Raw genomic sequence first — 13,694 nt, forward strand, 5'->3', positions numbered from 1 at the left:
TTCATAATTACATTTTAAGTCGTCTGCCCTGTCTTTACAGCAGAGGCAGACCGCTGACGACGAGCCTCCGGGGTATATTTAAAGCCCTGGGAAAGCGGAAGCCCGGCCTGCTGTGTGTGTTATCATCTCACGGCTGCTAGCTAGCACAGGGCTGAGTAGCATATCAGCAGCTAGCAAGTGGCACTGCTCTGTGACCAATGCTTTTAATTCACACATCGCTACGGCTGAAAATGAAAAGCAGAGGAAAGGCGAGGTTGTTAGGGCGGTTAGTGTCAGCAGCTGTGGAGCAGCTGTAAGAAGAAGACACGTGGTGAGTGGACCTTTTTAAGCCTTATTTGTACAGTTTACTAGCTAGCAGTATTGTAGCTGCTGACAGCTGGCAGCTAGCAAACAACACAGCTGGAACGGGCACCAGCGGACCATGGTTATTTACTGGACAATGAAAATGGGCTGCAAATGGATATTGATAAAAGAAATAACAATGCTGAGCAATTGGTGCAAATGTCTTAAAGTGTCACTACAGCATGTTTATACCCAGCTACTTTGTACCGCACGCAGTTTCAGGGTATTACTATATTTATATGATGCAAGCCTCTATTTCCAGACAATAGTCTGGATCAAAACTATCAAAACAGCTGGATGCAGTGATAACAGCTGCAGTGCTTGTCACAGTGGAAATTAAAAGCACTTTAGTTTGTTAGCTAAATAAGTTGCGTTTTTCATGGCATAATGTGTCTGCACTATTTTAAAATGTACCCCAGTTACAGTCACATTGACATGTATGATTGAAGAGTTTGGCTTAAAAATGAGCTCTCAACTGATGATCACATGTAAAAATACATCGGCCTGTTTTATAGATGCGTTGATGAACAGTACATCGCTAGCTTTTTTTCTTAGTTTTGGGGCTACTCTTTTGTTGATCAGGGTCAGGGGTTGTGGCTGTATCAATATGCATAAATACCAAGCTGTAGTGCTGGAACCGTTTGCCACTGAGTTGAATGGGTTAAGAGGTCATCTAACAAGGTTCAGGCCTTCAGGCTTCACCAAACATTTGCAGTTCTGGATAACCAGCCTCACAAAGCAGACTCTGTTAATGACAATCCAAGCGTGAGCAAGACTACGTGACATTTTGTATTTGTTACAAACAGTTATGGTAACACTATAGTTTGAAGGGCTGCATGTTTAATATAACAGACAAGATCACAGCACAACACATGAGTATATTAGATCATTGTAGTAAAAACAAATAGGCAGCAAGGTAAAAGTTGTAAAGGATAAGCACATGACTAGAATATAATAAGTGGAAAACTAATACATTAGTCAAATTCTAAATGACTAGACTAGACTGCAAATGGATATTGATTTTAAAAAATGACAATGGAAAGAACTTGGGCAATTGATGCCAATGTCTTAATATGTCACTGCCACATGGTTATACACAGCAAATTTATACCAAACGCACTTTCAGGGTATTCATCATTTTGACATGATGTAACCCTTATGTTACACCTATAAAAACACCTATACTAATTATTGAGGTCTGTTTTAGACCTAATTAGACAAGATTTTATAGACATTATACACATGTAATTACCGCTCTTTTGGGAAAACAAATTCTTATTGCGATTATTTTGACTTATATTGCGGTACAATTTGCTAATAATTTTGTATAATATCAATTGAAAATCCAAAGGGGAGGTTTTATTATAAGCCCTTGGGGGTATCTTACCTCTCCTGCATAATTCATACAGTGTATTTTTTAAAATATATTTTATGTTTTTGTGCTAATAAAATAAATAAATAAAATTTTCGATATTAGAGAGAATGATCACTATTACATATTTTAATCTCATTTTCATTGAAAAACATGTTTGAATGATTACGGTGTGGTTTTTGCAAGAATATGAACCAGATAAAGATGTTTTCTTAAGTCTGTAGAATATCATGTGTTGGCCAGGACATCTCTGCAGCACAAAAGTATTTAATTTTAAATAGTATTTTGACACACATTTCGCCTTACAGCAAGTATTGCACCTCCATTGGCCATATTGCAGTTTCGATAAAAATTCGATGAATTGTTCAGCCCTGCCACTCTTCTTGAGCTCAGCAAGGTTTTTTTTTCTGCACCATCTGCCATGTTAAAGCCTCTGTTTAAAAACAACATGACAACAACAGTGTTGAGTACATAGGATTATATATGTGTGTATGTGTTTGGGTGTAATCCTGTGGTGGTTCCCGAGCCACGCCTTCTATTAATAACAATGACCCAGTATTTACGTGCGACCAATAATCTGATATGAATGATCAAATGTAGGCTCAGTGTGTGTCCGCTGTCTTGTGTCATATACAGTGTTTCAGTGTTTATGTAAGTTGCGCACTTAAATGTAGTTGTGCTGACATTATTGAAATGGTGAGTAGCTCATAGTTTGCACCCATGTCAGACATAGCTTTGGTTTTAGAGTGTCCAGTGTCAATAATAATATAACACTTCAGTAATATCCATTTGCATTGGTGTGTCGCTGCACAGAATCATTCCCACACAGCAAGACAAATTTACTACCGGCTGTAGCAGATTCAGCAGTATGCCTCTTATCTTTAGTGAAGGTTTATCTGAGGGGAGACAGCTGTTTATCAGTCTGCTGCACATCACACTCACTGACACTGACGTATACACTTGCTTTTATAATGGATTAGCAGCTGTGCTTCGGCAAAATTGGCCCACCTCCAAACTGACGGCTTTCTTTTTCAAATGGCAAAATGTCACTTTAGTTATTCTCACGTGGCAGGAAATGAATGGTGCATGGAGCGCACTTTCAGATGAGCTCAGTCATAACTTACTGCTAAGTGTGCCTAGAACTAGACTGTATTGACAAAATCCTAGTTATACAAAATCCTAATATTTTCACTATTAAGTAGTAAGTAAAAATAATAGTAAATATTTTTACTTTTGATAATCCTCTCATCTTGAACAGCTCAACACAATACTGTTAAGTTTAGCTGCAAGGACCAGCAAGACAAACTAACTCTATTACACTGTAGTGATGACCCAAATTATATACAAGCATACTATCTCTTGACTCATCATATTTTATTTTTGCGGCAGCTTGCCTCAGTTTCCGAGTGATATTATACTGTTACTGTAATTTTTTACTACTTTTATATTAATAAGATTGTTAATTTTATATTTCAGCAGCGGAGATAGCAATACCACAGTTTAAAACTCAGTTACAAGTAAAAATCCTGCATTCGAAATGTGACTTTATTAATTAATATCAATATAAAAATGTACTTAAAAGTACCAGAAGTAAAATTACTCTCTCTCTTTCACTTTTGTAGACACTTACTTGTGGAGAGCAGAGTTTGTGCTTCCTGCTTCGCCCCTGACCCTTTACACTTCACCTCCACCTCTACGGCCGGTGTTGGGCCACTTTAACCATGACGACAGGGGGGTGTTGCCACCTGCCCGGATCTCTGTGCGACTGTGCGAGCAGCACTGGCCTGTGGAAGAACGTGGAGGAAGCAGGTGGTGACGGGTGCCCGGCGCTCTACGTCACCCAGGTCACAGCCATAGATGGACGGCTGCTCTCCTCCGTGCTCAAACCCGTCGGCACACAAAGGTAAGACACGCTTACACTTCCGGGGTCATGCACAGAAATAGGCATGAGAAATGCATCACAGTGGCGTAACTGCCTCTTTATTCGGGCCTTTTCCACAGCAGATATTTGGTCACAGTAGGAAAAGCAAGTGTCCCAGTACCTTGAAACTGTTTGAAATGTGGCTATTGTTAATTTTATTATCTATACCTGTGTTTTTGTTACAGTGACATGTCAAAAGGTCTAGTGCTTATTTTGGATGTTATGGTTACTTTTGACACACGCACTTTCATACCTAGTTGAGGTCTACCTTTGATCTTTGGAACATAGTACCGTCAGAATACTTATTTGGTCTCCCGATCTACATGTTGATCAGTATTTTCCAGTTTGTACATTTACTGCACTTTTAACTCTGTAACACTGTGTGAGTAATGTGATTATAACTTTGATTCGCTACACAGTGATCTCTGTGGAGCGACATGATTCATCTCCCCTGTATCTCACCTGTGTTCTGCAGATTGTCAAGCGAACCTGATGAGGCAGACAAATGTGTCGCTCACTCTTCCGCTTGCAAAAAAAGCTAAATATATCCATTCATTATGAGCTGCTCCAGAGTTGAGTGTATTTGACGTGCTGCAAACTCCTTCTACAATTTACTGCTGACTTTAACTACATTTGACTAAAAAGCAGTTTCAGAATTAATATATATTTTTTTAAATCTATGATTTATTTTGTCTCAGTGATGGTCCCATCTGCCGTATTTGCCACGAAGGAGGCAGCAGTGAGGGCCTCCTGTCTCCGTGTGACTGCACAGGCACCCTGGGCACGGTGCACAAGAGCTGCTTGGAGAAGTGGCTGTCGTCTTCCAACACCAGCTACTGTGAGCTCTGCCACACAGAGTTCAGCATCGAGCGCCGACCGAGGCCTCTCACAGAGGTAACAAAGGTCAATGCCCTTTGCCTTGTCTGCATCAATCTTTCGGCTCGACTTTGTTTTTTGGTTGTGCTATTGAATGATTGTGCGTATCTAAATGTGTGAACGAGAAGTAGCTTTTCTTCCATCTCTTTCTGCTTGCTTGTTATTACAGTGTGTCTTCTCTGTTCATGACTGACTTAAGATCTCTCCTCCACCTGTCTATCTACCTCTCCCCTCGCCTCTCTTTTGCTTGTATATATTGTCCCTCTTCTATTTTTCCTCCTATTTTTTCTCCTACTTCGTATTCCACAGTGGCTGCGGGACCCTGGCCCTCGTAATGAGAAGAGGACGTTGTTCTGTGACATGGTTTGCTTCCTGTTTATCACGCCCTTAGCAGCCATTTCAGGCTGGCTGTGCCTGAGAGGCGCTCAGGACCATCTTCAGCTGGGGAGCTGGCTGCAGGCCGTGGGCCTCATAGCCCTCACCATCGCCCTCTTCACCATCTATGTCCTGTGGACCCTGGTAAATATGAAAGGACATACAGATTATTAGACTATGTAATTCACATCTTGAGTTTTAAAATTGCCTGCTAATTTGCCGTGCAAACCCCCCCTAATAACCAGCTTTGACCTCCTCTTGCCTGGTGTTCTGTACAGGTATCTTTCCGCTACCACTGTCAGCTGTATTCTGAGTGGAGAAGAACAAATCAGAAAGTGCGACTGCTCATTCCTGAAGCAAAGGAGTCTAACTCTTCCCAGCATTCCTTGCTCTCTACCAAACTGATGAAGAAGTCCGCCAGTGAGAGCATTGTATGAAACCAAACAGATGGTCGATGATGATGGTGTCTTTTATGTGCAGGGGCTGATTGTTGACACATCAAGTCTGCCAGCTAGCCTTTAAAGAAGCACCTGTGGGCTGTTTTGTCGCTTTTTTAAAAAACAAGCTTTGCCCCATCAGTACTTAATTCAGTTTTTTTGTTTTTAAAAAATCTGCCCTCCTGTGGGTGCAGAAACGAGCGCATCTAGATGGAGTCTGTCTGTCCTCACACGGGGGGGGGGGGGGTTGACCAAGCTTATGCAAAGACATAGAAGAATGGAATAGCACAGGGAATGTGCACATACATTTACAGAGACGTAGGCACAGGCTCATCATGATGGATGGAAAACACGATAACATAAGATACCAGTAAAATAAGAAAGGACCAAACTAACTTGTTTAGTGGACTAATGTTCAAATGATTGTTCTGTTTAGTTTCCACAACCCATCGACGGTCCACAGATGACTGCAGATGGTAGCAGGTCCACTCATTGTCGAGCTGCAAACATGAAAATGTCCATTGAGGAGCTCTTTCAGGCAGTTACTGTGTGATCCCACGTTAATCTGTAAAGGGAAAAAAACTAAGATTTGAGCTTTGATTTATTTGCATATCACAATCCAGATGCCAGTGAGATGAAACTTTTAATTTTAGCACCAGCCTATTGGACTTCTTTAAAGCTCCCCCCTGCACCTGTTTTTACATGCCATCCGAGAGTGGGTGGCTGCATAGTAAAGCCAGAGATTGTGCAATAAAACACTGTGGACATCGAGGTTTTCACAGTACATGAAGAGACCTGTACCAACATGCACAGTTAATGCATGCAAGGACTGTTAATCATTTTGGGGGATTCTTTTGTGTGTGTATAGTTAAAATTCTTTTGTGGTATGAACAGATTTACTAATTTACTATTCCTACTGAAGTAGGGTTTAACTGTGTCCTCATAGAGGTTCTTGTATTATCAGCACTTAGCTGAGTGTATAGATCGATAGAAAACACATCAAAATGGCTTTTAGAGAAACATTTGTTTGGCGGCTGATGCAGTGTCCTTCTAATTGCCTGTTAAAGTACTTAATTATAGCTGTTTTGTTTTTCAGAACACACACATTGTGGTATATGTGTAGTTTCTGTCATCACACTAAGAATCAGGGATACAGAAACTTCCTATGAGCATTTATCATTTATCTGTTGGGGGGGGCTTCTGCCAGTCTCACATATACTCTACCCACCGACAGGGTACATTATGCAAGCACCATTAAGGCTTAATCTGACTTTATCTTTGTTTTGTCTGAAGCCGCTAGACGCTCACCTGCTTTTTCGAAGTCCATTAGATGGATGTCCTGTTTTTCTGGGGGTGCAAACTTCCCCTCATCATGTTTTGATGTTACGGAGCAGACTCATTTGGGACAGGCTGCATTGGTTGTTTGGGGTAGTAGAGAGAATCCACTTCTCTCTCTTGTATATACTTTGGTGCAGTTTCTAATCAAGTTACTTATAGTGGCTGGTAACTAACCAGTCAGAAAACACAAACCACAATATCCGCCTGGTTTCCACATGTTTGGATCATAGCGTGGTCCAGCTTTGAACATAGTTTATTACTTCATTCCACTTAGTTTAGGTTATGGGGAGACGGTTAATTGCTACTTTTACTCACTGTGGCCAACAACACATGCGCTATTGAGAACAACATTGTTGTTAAAACCAATGTAATTCAGCCTATGGCCCGAAACACACTGCCTTTAAGAACACAACAAGGTGGTCCTCTTTGCCTGTGTTCCAGTATTATAGTGCAGATCTTACTATCTGTAAGCGTTTCATTTATAACTGTTCAGTTCTGTGGGGTGCAATAGACGACGTAGCTGTACTACGCAGGTAACGTTGAAAGAAAGGAGGTGAGCTTAAAACTAAAGCTAATGTAAAGCTAGACTGGTTGGTTATCTTCATGACTAAACTTTAGTTCCAACATCACAATTATTGGCTTTTGAAGTTGGTTCTTCTATATTCAGTGGAATCACATTTTTATCCTTACTGACCAGTGATCATACATTTGATTATCAGACTTATCACACCGACCATGCTTTATTCTTCTCTGCGTGCTTTTTGGTAACTTTCTTCTCGACATCAAAGTGAAGGCGTGGATCCATTTCGCGGAGGCATTCAGTACTGACACAGTGAGAACGCATGCAGTACATCATCTGTCATGTGCAGAGCATAGACCGTATATAAAAAGATGCAGAGGCCAAAAGTCTGGATTTTATGCACAATTGTGTTATTAATGTTAATTCAAAACACACACATATTTACTTTTTTTAACAATCGGGCTTAAACAACATTTGACTGAAACTGGTGTCGTCACAAAGAGTCAACCAAGCACATTTCAAGCACCTTTTTAGTAAGCATCAACACAGTTTCTTTTTTTCCGTCTGTACTCTACTGATTTTCATGCTAACCTTGTGACCTGAAATGAAATTACAAGTTTATTGGCTCCCTGGGGCTGCTGTTGTATAACATTAGTCACAGGAACAGGGGTGCATCTCAGCAGTACTCTTTAGTGGGAAATTGACAGCAGCAGCCATCTTTCTTGTAATGTTTTTATCCGTATTGGCTGCGGACAGCGTGACCGCTGGCTGTAAGCGCTGTTTCCTCGCCCCAGCCTTTTGTCCACACTAACATTATGCTTTGGTACTGTTAGCTCCTCATACTCGTCCCTCATACTGCCCCAGTTAATCATTTGTTTGTGTTTTTAACTCATCTCAGAACAAAGCATTTTATCCTGCTATACTGCGATGCACCCGGGGGGGCCTCACAAGCTTATGACTCACTTGATCATCCGTGTGTTTACTGTTTGTTCTGGACGAGGCTCTAGCCCATGTATTGGGATCTGTTGGCGGCACAGATTTGAAGCAATTTGAAGAGCTGAGGTGCAGTGATTCAACACTGCCTGCCTATAAGAAACGACTGAAATGTAGGTCAGTGCAGAAGATATCTGACTTGCACAGCCCCAGATCATTTATGATGATGATGATGATGATGATACCAGTTTTTTTATAGCACTGAAAGTCTGTACAAAGTGGCCTACAAAGTATGCAACACTGCTCTTTCTTTGGCTGCATGCCCATTCATGTCAGCGTTATAAGAGCTGCATGATCCTGGTGTCTCCAAAGAGTTTTAAGTGTTATTATACTTTAACCATAATGTAATACTTTATATAACTCCCACAGTTCAAATCCAGAAAGGGACTTGAAATCATTGTTTTTATTGTTTCTTTGCTGAACAAATAAACATGTTAATGTTGTATACCATTTTTGTCTTTTAATTCTACATGTTGTTTTTGGTGGCTGGTATCAGCCAAGAAATGTTAGGGGAAATATAAGGATAAATTATAGGTGAACATAAATTCAGGTGGTTTGTTTTCCTGTTTAGATTGTTTAGCTGTGTTAATGGTAATCCCCATCCATCTGTTCTCCGTTGTGCACTGAAGTTATTTTGTTGTGTGGTAAAATGGGCTCAGGTAGTGGAGTCCAACTTCAACACTACAGTAGAGATGCTATGACATGTATGACACGGCTGTTTACAGATCATCCTCTTAGTCCAGCGAGGATGAGATGTCATTACTGTAAGTCTGTTTTTCATCAGGATTAATGGGCACAAACCACTGCTGATGTCAAGTTATGCTACTGCGGAGAGTCACACAATCTCCTCATCCCATCCGCAAAAATATAAGCAGCTTAGTTTAAAAAAAACACCAGTTCAAAATATTCAGTATGCTGCCTTGGTGAACAAACAACCAGTCTCCCCAGGAAGGAGAAAAACACTTTAAAAGTTTGAATGTTTTTAGTGGGTGTTGATTAGTGATCAAAATTAGTTTGATCTGCCTTCATTCTTACGGATTGTACCCTCAGCTGCAGAAGATGCAGACACTCTGATTAACTGCTTCCACAGAGAGATCTAAATCGTATTGTATCATAACCTTTATGATATTGCTCCAGGAATAATTCATGCTCCAAAGTTACCCAGACAACTCATCTCAACTTGTCAAAACAAGACTCCGCGCTTTCCTTTACCTCTTCGTCACTAGGCCTCTGGCTTAGGTGCCTGCCTCAAAAATGCATGTCCAAATTGTATAGAGTATTTCTCCCTCCTACAAGTACCTCAAAACTGTTACCAGGTGAAGTACTTGTGTAAATGTATTTAGCAAGGTCTTATCTTAAAACCAGAGAAAACAGTTTTCAGTAAGAAGATATAAACCCAACACACTACTTTTAAGAATTTTATTGTAAATTTGTACAGTTCTTAAAGTAAAACAATGACAACTTAAGCCAAATATTCTTCAATAAATACATAATGAGGATATTTATGGCTTGATAACTTTTCTGATGCAAGAAGAAAGATAGAAGAACCACACTGTCAGATGCATAATACTGCTTCACCAGTTTGGAGTAACTGCCTGTAGTTTATTTACACAGCACCATCTAGTGGTAACCATTGAAATGTATTTCACAACCTCCCTGCACAGGACTCCGTTGAGTTTGGTTCACTTCACAGGCTTCATTAAGACAGCAGACACTGCCTCGTTCCTGCAGTGCAGGAACCTTCACATTGACTCCATGGACAACTCGACTGACCAAGTGACATAAAGGCTTCTTGAAGTTTTCTTTCATGGCAGAAGAGAAGAGCACGAGTGACTTTAAACGTCCTATGTAAAACAGAATGAAAGGCGGAAAGAAAAATCAAGGACAGCGTGACGAGAGTTGGCCGTGAGCAGAGTGACAGGGTCAAAAAAAAAAAAAAAAAGTGCACAGGTGATGTGATGTTGAGGTGGATGTGGAGAGGTGCAGGATGAGTGTCACGGAGCGTCACAGGCTCTGGCAGCACTGGAGTTTGTTGCCCCTCTGCCCGTCCGTGGTTGGGGGGACACTTATGTCCACTACATTGTTGCCTGGAGACTCATCGTGTGCCGATCTGTCCGCTATCTGCTTCTGCGACACGATGCGGTAGATTTCTGCAGAGTGAAATTCAAGAAAGAAAAACACAGCAATGTTGCTCATTTGTTTAAACTTCTCAAAGGTGGTTTGATTTTTCAGCACATGTAGCTGTGGCACCGACATAACTAATGCCGTCATATTGGAAATGTAATATATGTGTAGCGGGTCTGACTCTGCGTTGTGTTGTATAATAAGCCAGGACACGCGTCTCAGGATTATCTTGGAGCAATTTATTCACTAGCAGCTACAACAGCAGAAACAGGTCTTCCAGAGAAAGTCCCGGAAGCAAGAGGAAGAGACGTCAACTGAAGTGCGGTAAGCCAAATAAAGTGTCCTCTATACTTCCCGTGGTAAAACTCTAACATGTCCTCTTAGGAAAGAAATATCCCCGTCACATAAAGACCATTATAAACGTAAACACATTCATGGAAAGAAACGCATTAAAACCGTTCCATAATGTTTGATATAAATATAAATAAAATCATCATAGCGGAAATATTAACTGCAACCTTCAAAATAAAAGCCAGTTACAATATATACTGAAATGTCCTGTCCACACCATAGCGCAACAACGTCACACTACCACATTGGCAACGTTGAGATCTTCAGATCAGACGTCACATGATACGTGGCACTGGGTGCTTACTTTTCCTACCTGTTAAAATGTTCTTGAATGCTTCTTCTACATTTGTGGAGTCCAACGCTGATGTCTCAATAAATGAGAGAGTGTTCTTTTCTAATGTTGAAAGAGAGAAAAAATACATTTTAAACATGTTCAGAATATTTTACAGATTATAAAGTCTGTCTTGGCCTTCTTTATTACCAGAGCATTTAATAATTTACCTGCAAAGGCCCGAGCCTCATCAGTGGGCACTGCCCTGAGGTGTCGGAGGTCGCTCTTGTTTCCAACCAACATGATGACGATGTTGTTGTCAGCGTGATCCCTCAGCTCCTTCAACCAGCGTTCAACGTTCTCATACGTCAGGTGCTTGGCGATATCGTAGACTAGGAGAGCCCCAACAGCACCCCGGTAATACCTGGCGGCGGCATAAACCAGATGAGTACAATACCCGGACCATCTTTATTCCAGTGTAACATTTGCATCAATATACGCTCGTTTACACACACACAGACAGAAAACACTCACGCTGAGGTGATTGCTCTGTAGCGTTCCTGTCCAGCCGTGTCCCAAATTTGAGCCTTTATTGTCTTGCCATCCACCTGGATGCTGCGGGTGGCGAACTCCACCCCAATGGTGCTCTTGCTCTCCAGGTTGAACTCATTTCTTGTGAAACGGGACAGCAGGTTACTCTTCCCCACTCCTGAGTCTCCGATTAGTACGACTGCAACCAAAACGAAACATTTGAATAATGCACATGTACCACTCAAGGATGATTTATAGTCTGGTTATTATTGAGTCATGGTCATTTTCTGGCAGAATGAAAGCGTTGACTTGTTTTCTTTTTTTCCGCACTGAGAACAATTTATCAGACTTTGCCCTGCTGGGAGTCAAGCAGGAAAAAGCCAGCTCTCGGGCAAAATCTGACTCAACAGTTTCTCAAGGCCTCTGTTCCTGTCGTTGTTACCAGTCATCAGTATCTCCAGCCATTTTCCAGCTGCCACACTAGACCTGGGCCTCTTTCCTACTTAATTACTAAATAGATGTGTTTAAGCATGTGTGTACATGTTTCCTTGTCAGTGAAATATTAAAATTCCTGCATCCAAACTTCAATCAATGATTTGGCATAAAATTACTTTGGGGGCCATGGAAGCCGATCTCGCTCCTGTTAACTGCTTTGTGTTACAAAGGATTGCCTGTGACTCAGTCATAGAAGTTACAAAACACTCTGTGGTTTCTCTTCTTTGCAAGCTGAAAGGAATAGTCCGGTGCTCATCCTTTGAAATCCGAGCAGGACAACTTAGTCACACGCCCTCATGTGATTCATGTAGTGGCAGAGTGCTTCGACATGACAACACAATAACAAGCTGATTCTTATTCAGGAAAATACCACATCGATTAAAAGAGTCAGCAACATGTTGTCAGGAAACTGAAGGCGTAAAAGGACCATGTTACCAGTGACTCAGTGGTCAGGTCACATCTATAGTTGCTTGGTATGGATTTATGCCCTCAAAGGCAGTGTTTGGGATGCTCCGTGTGAAACGTTACCTGAAGCACTTACTTAAACTGGCCACACTACAGTTTCCTTTTCATTCACTTCATATGGAGTGAGTGCCCTCCCTCGGGCGACAGGTTTAGACTGAATGGCAGGTCTACCACGAAGGGAGCTCGTTTCCTTTTCCATTAATTGTACCTGATTTCATGAGGCAGTCAAAAGAAAGGGGGCCTGTTGGTGCTCCTGTTGGGATCGCTAAGTTTTACAGTGTGGTTATATGTAAGGACAACTTCTCTTTAATGACAACAAAGTTGAATTTCATTACAGCAAATGCAGTCCCTCAAATCCGTTAGACTAATTAGCTAACGTTACTATAAGTTAGCTTGTTGGGCCAACTCACCACACGCCCTGACGTTACTTTCTGTAACATCCATGTAGCAAAAGAAATGATTTACAGCAAACCTTGACACAAATACAAGCGCTAACGCAACCTAAGTACAAGTAAACGTGCAGGTAATTAGAAATGAGGAGTCACACGCTGGTAAGAAAACAGTCTGGCTAGCTAACTTACAGTTAGCTGCCACCGCCAGCTGTTTAGACCCGAACACTGACGTTAGCACAGCTAGCAGGCATGCTAACCCAAGCTTAGCCAGTTCCCCTGCTAGGTAACGCCAAACAACCGTATCTATGGGCAGTTTCTGCTCCGCTTACCTTTGAACAAGAAATCATATTCGTCGTCTCTGTTCCCCATTGTTTGATACAGTCACCTTTCTGAGATTGCGGTGAAGACAGAATATAAATTCCCTGCCCTGACCAGGGTGTTGTGCCAAGATGACAGAAGACAATGCGCACATTGCGCAGGACGCGCAGCGCCGTCACGTGACTCACCGGTATGTAGCTTAGGTAGGCCTGAAGTAATGAAGTAAAACATTTGCCATTGCGTGTTTTTGTTTCTATAATGTCTATAAAGTCATTATTAATTATGCTCCCCACATTGTCACATTCATAGATCTAAAATAAAAACGTTGATTAGGCTTCTTATGTTTGATGGATTAGCCTACTCATTATTTGGCAACAAAACCATCTTTTCATTATATTGATAATAAATCATACCGTGCCCAAGACTGCAAGTCAGTTGTTGTCTCTTATTTAATAGTTGCCATTTCAATAAATTGTTTGTTTTTTTGTCTGACAAATGGATAGCCTACCTTTTTATAAGAGTTCCTTCTTGTCCTTGGAAATACTGGCAATTTAGTAGTAAGTTAGTAGACAA

The 13,694-nt window shown here is 41.2% G+C and overlaps 2 protein-coding genes across 3 annotated transcripts; one reads left to right on the forward strand and one right to left on the reverse strand.

Annotated features, from left to right (window-relative positions):
* The first annotated feature begins 42 nt into the window (after window positions 1-42).
* Window positions 43-8,619, forward strand: LOC123970624 (E3 ubiquitin-protein ligase MARCHF2-like). 2 transcript variants are annotated; one of them, XM_046048766.1, is made up of 5 exons: window positions 43-310; window positions 3,337-3,617; window positions 4,334-4,538; window positions 4,821-5,030; window positions 5,165-8,619. In XM_046048766.1, the coding sequence occupies exons 2-5, from the start codon at window positions 3,436-3,438 to the stop codon at window positions 5,321-5,323; spliced, it is 756 nt and encodes a 251-aa protein (XP_045904722.1). In that variant the 5' UTR covers window positions 43-310; window positions 3,337-3,435; the 3' UTR covers window positions 5,324-8,619. The 2 variants fall into 2 exon arrangements, with proteins under 2 accessions (XP_045904722.1, XP_045904723.1); XM_046048767.1 differs by having other exon boundaries at window positions 47-310; window positions 4,334-4,529.
* Window positions 8,620-9,579: 960 nt separating this feature from the next.
* Window positions 9,580-13,293, reverse strand: LOC123970626 (ras-related protein Rab-11B). The gene is made up of 5 exons (XM_046048770.1): window positions 13,133-13,293; window positions 11,455-11,650; window positions 11,151-11,344; window positions 10,963-11,043; window positions 9,580-10,324 (listed from the first exon to the last, which is right to left on the reverse strand). Exons 1-5 carry the CDS (start codon window positions 13,170-13,172, stop codon window positions 10,179-10,181), a joined length of 657 nt encoding a protein of 218 aa, XP_045904726.1. The 5' UTR covers window positions 13,173-13,293; the 3' UTR covers window positions 9,580-10,178.
* Window positions 13,294-13,694: the final 401 nt, after the last annotated feature.

The sequence above is a fragment of the Micropterus dolomieu genome, linkage group LG05 (genome assembly GCF_021292245.1).
Source record: "Micropterus dolomieu isolate WLL.071019.BEF.003 ecotype Adirondacks linkage group LG05, ASM2129224v1, whole genome shotgun sequence".
Classification (NCBI taxonomy): domain Eukaryota; kingdom Metazoa; phylum Chordata; class Actinopteri; order Centrarchiformes; family Centrarchidae; genus Micropterus; species Micropterus dolomieu.

Coding starts and splice junctions, on each gene's coding strand:
- LOC123970624 (XM_046048766.1), top strand. CDS start 3,436: ATGACGACAGGGGGGTGTTGCCACCTGCCCGGATCTCTGTGCGACTGT. Junction 3,618..4,333: donor AAACCCGTCGGCACACAAAG/GTAAGACACGCT, acceptor ATTTTGTCTCAG/TGATGGTCCCATCTGCCGTA. Junction 4,539..4,820: donor CTCTCACAGAGGTAACAAAG/GTCAATGCCCTT, acceptor CGTATTCCACAG/TGGCTGCGGGACCCTGGCCC.
- LOC123970626 (XM_046048770.1), bottom strand. CDS start 13,172: ATGGGGAACAGAGACGACGAATATGATTTCTTGTTCAAAG. Junction 11,345..11,454: donor TACAGAGCAATCACCTCAGC/GTGAGTGTTTTC, acceptor TGCCGCCGCCAG/GTATTACCGGGGTGCTGTTG. Junction 10,325..10,962: donor ATTCAAGAACATTTTAACAG/GTAGGAAAAGTA, acceptor TTCACTCTGCAG/AAATCTACCGCATCGTGTCG.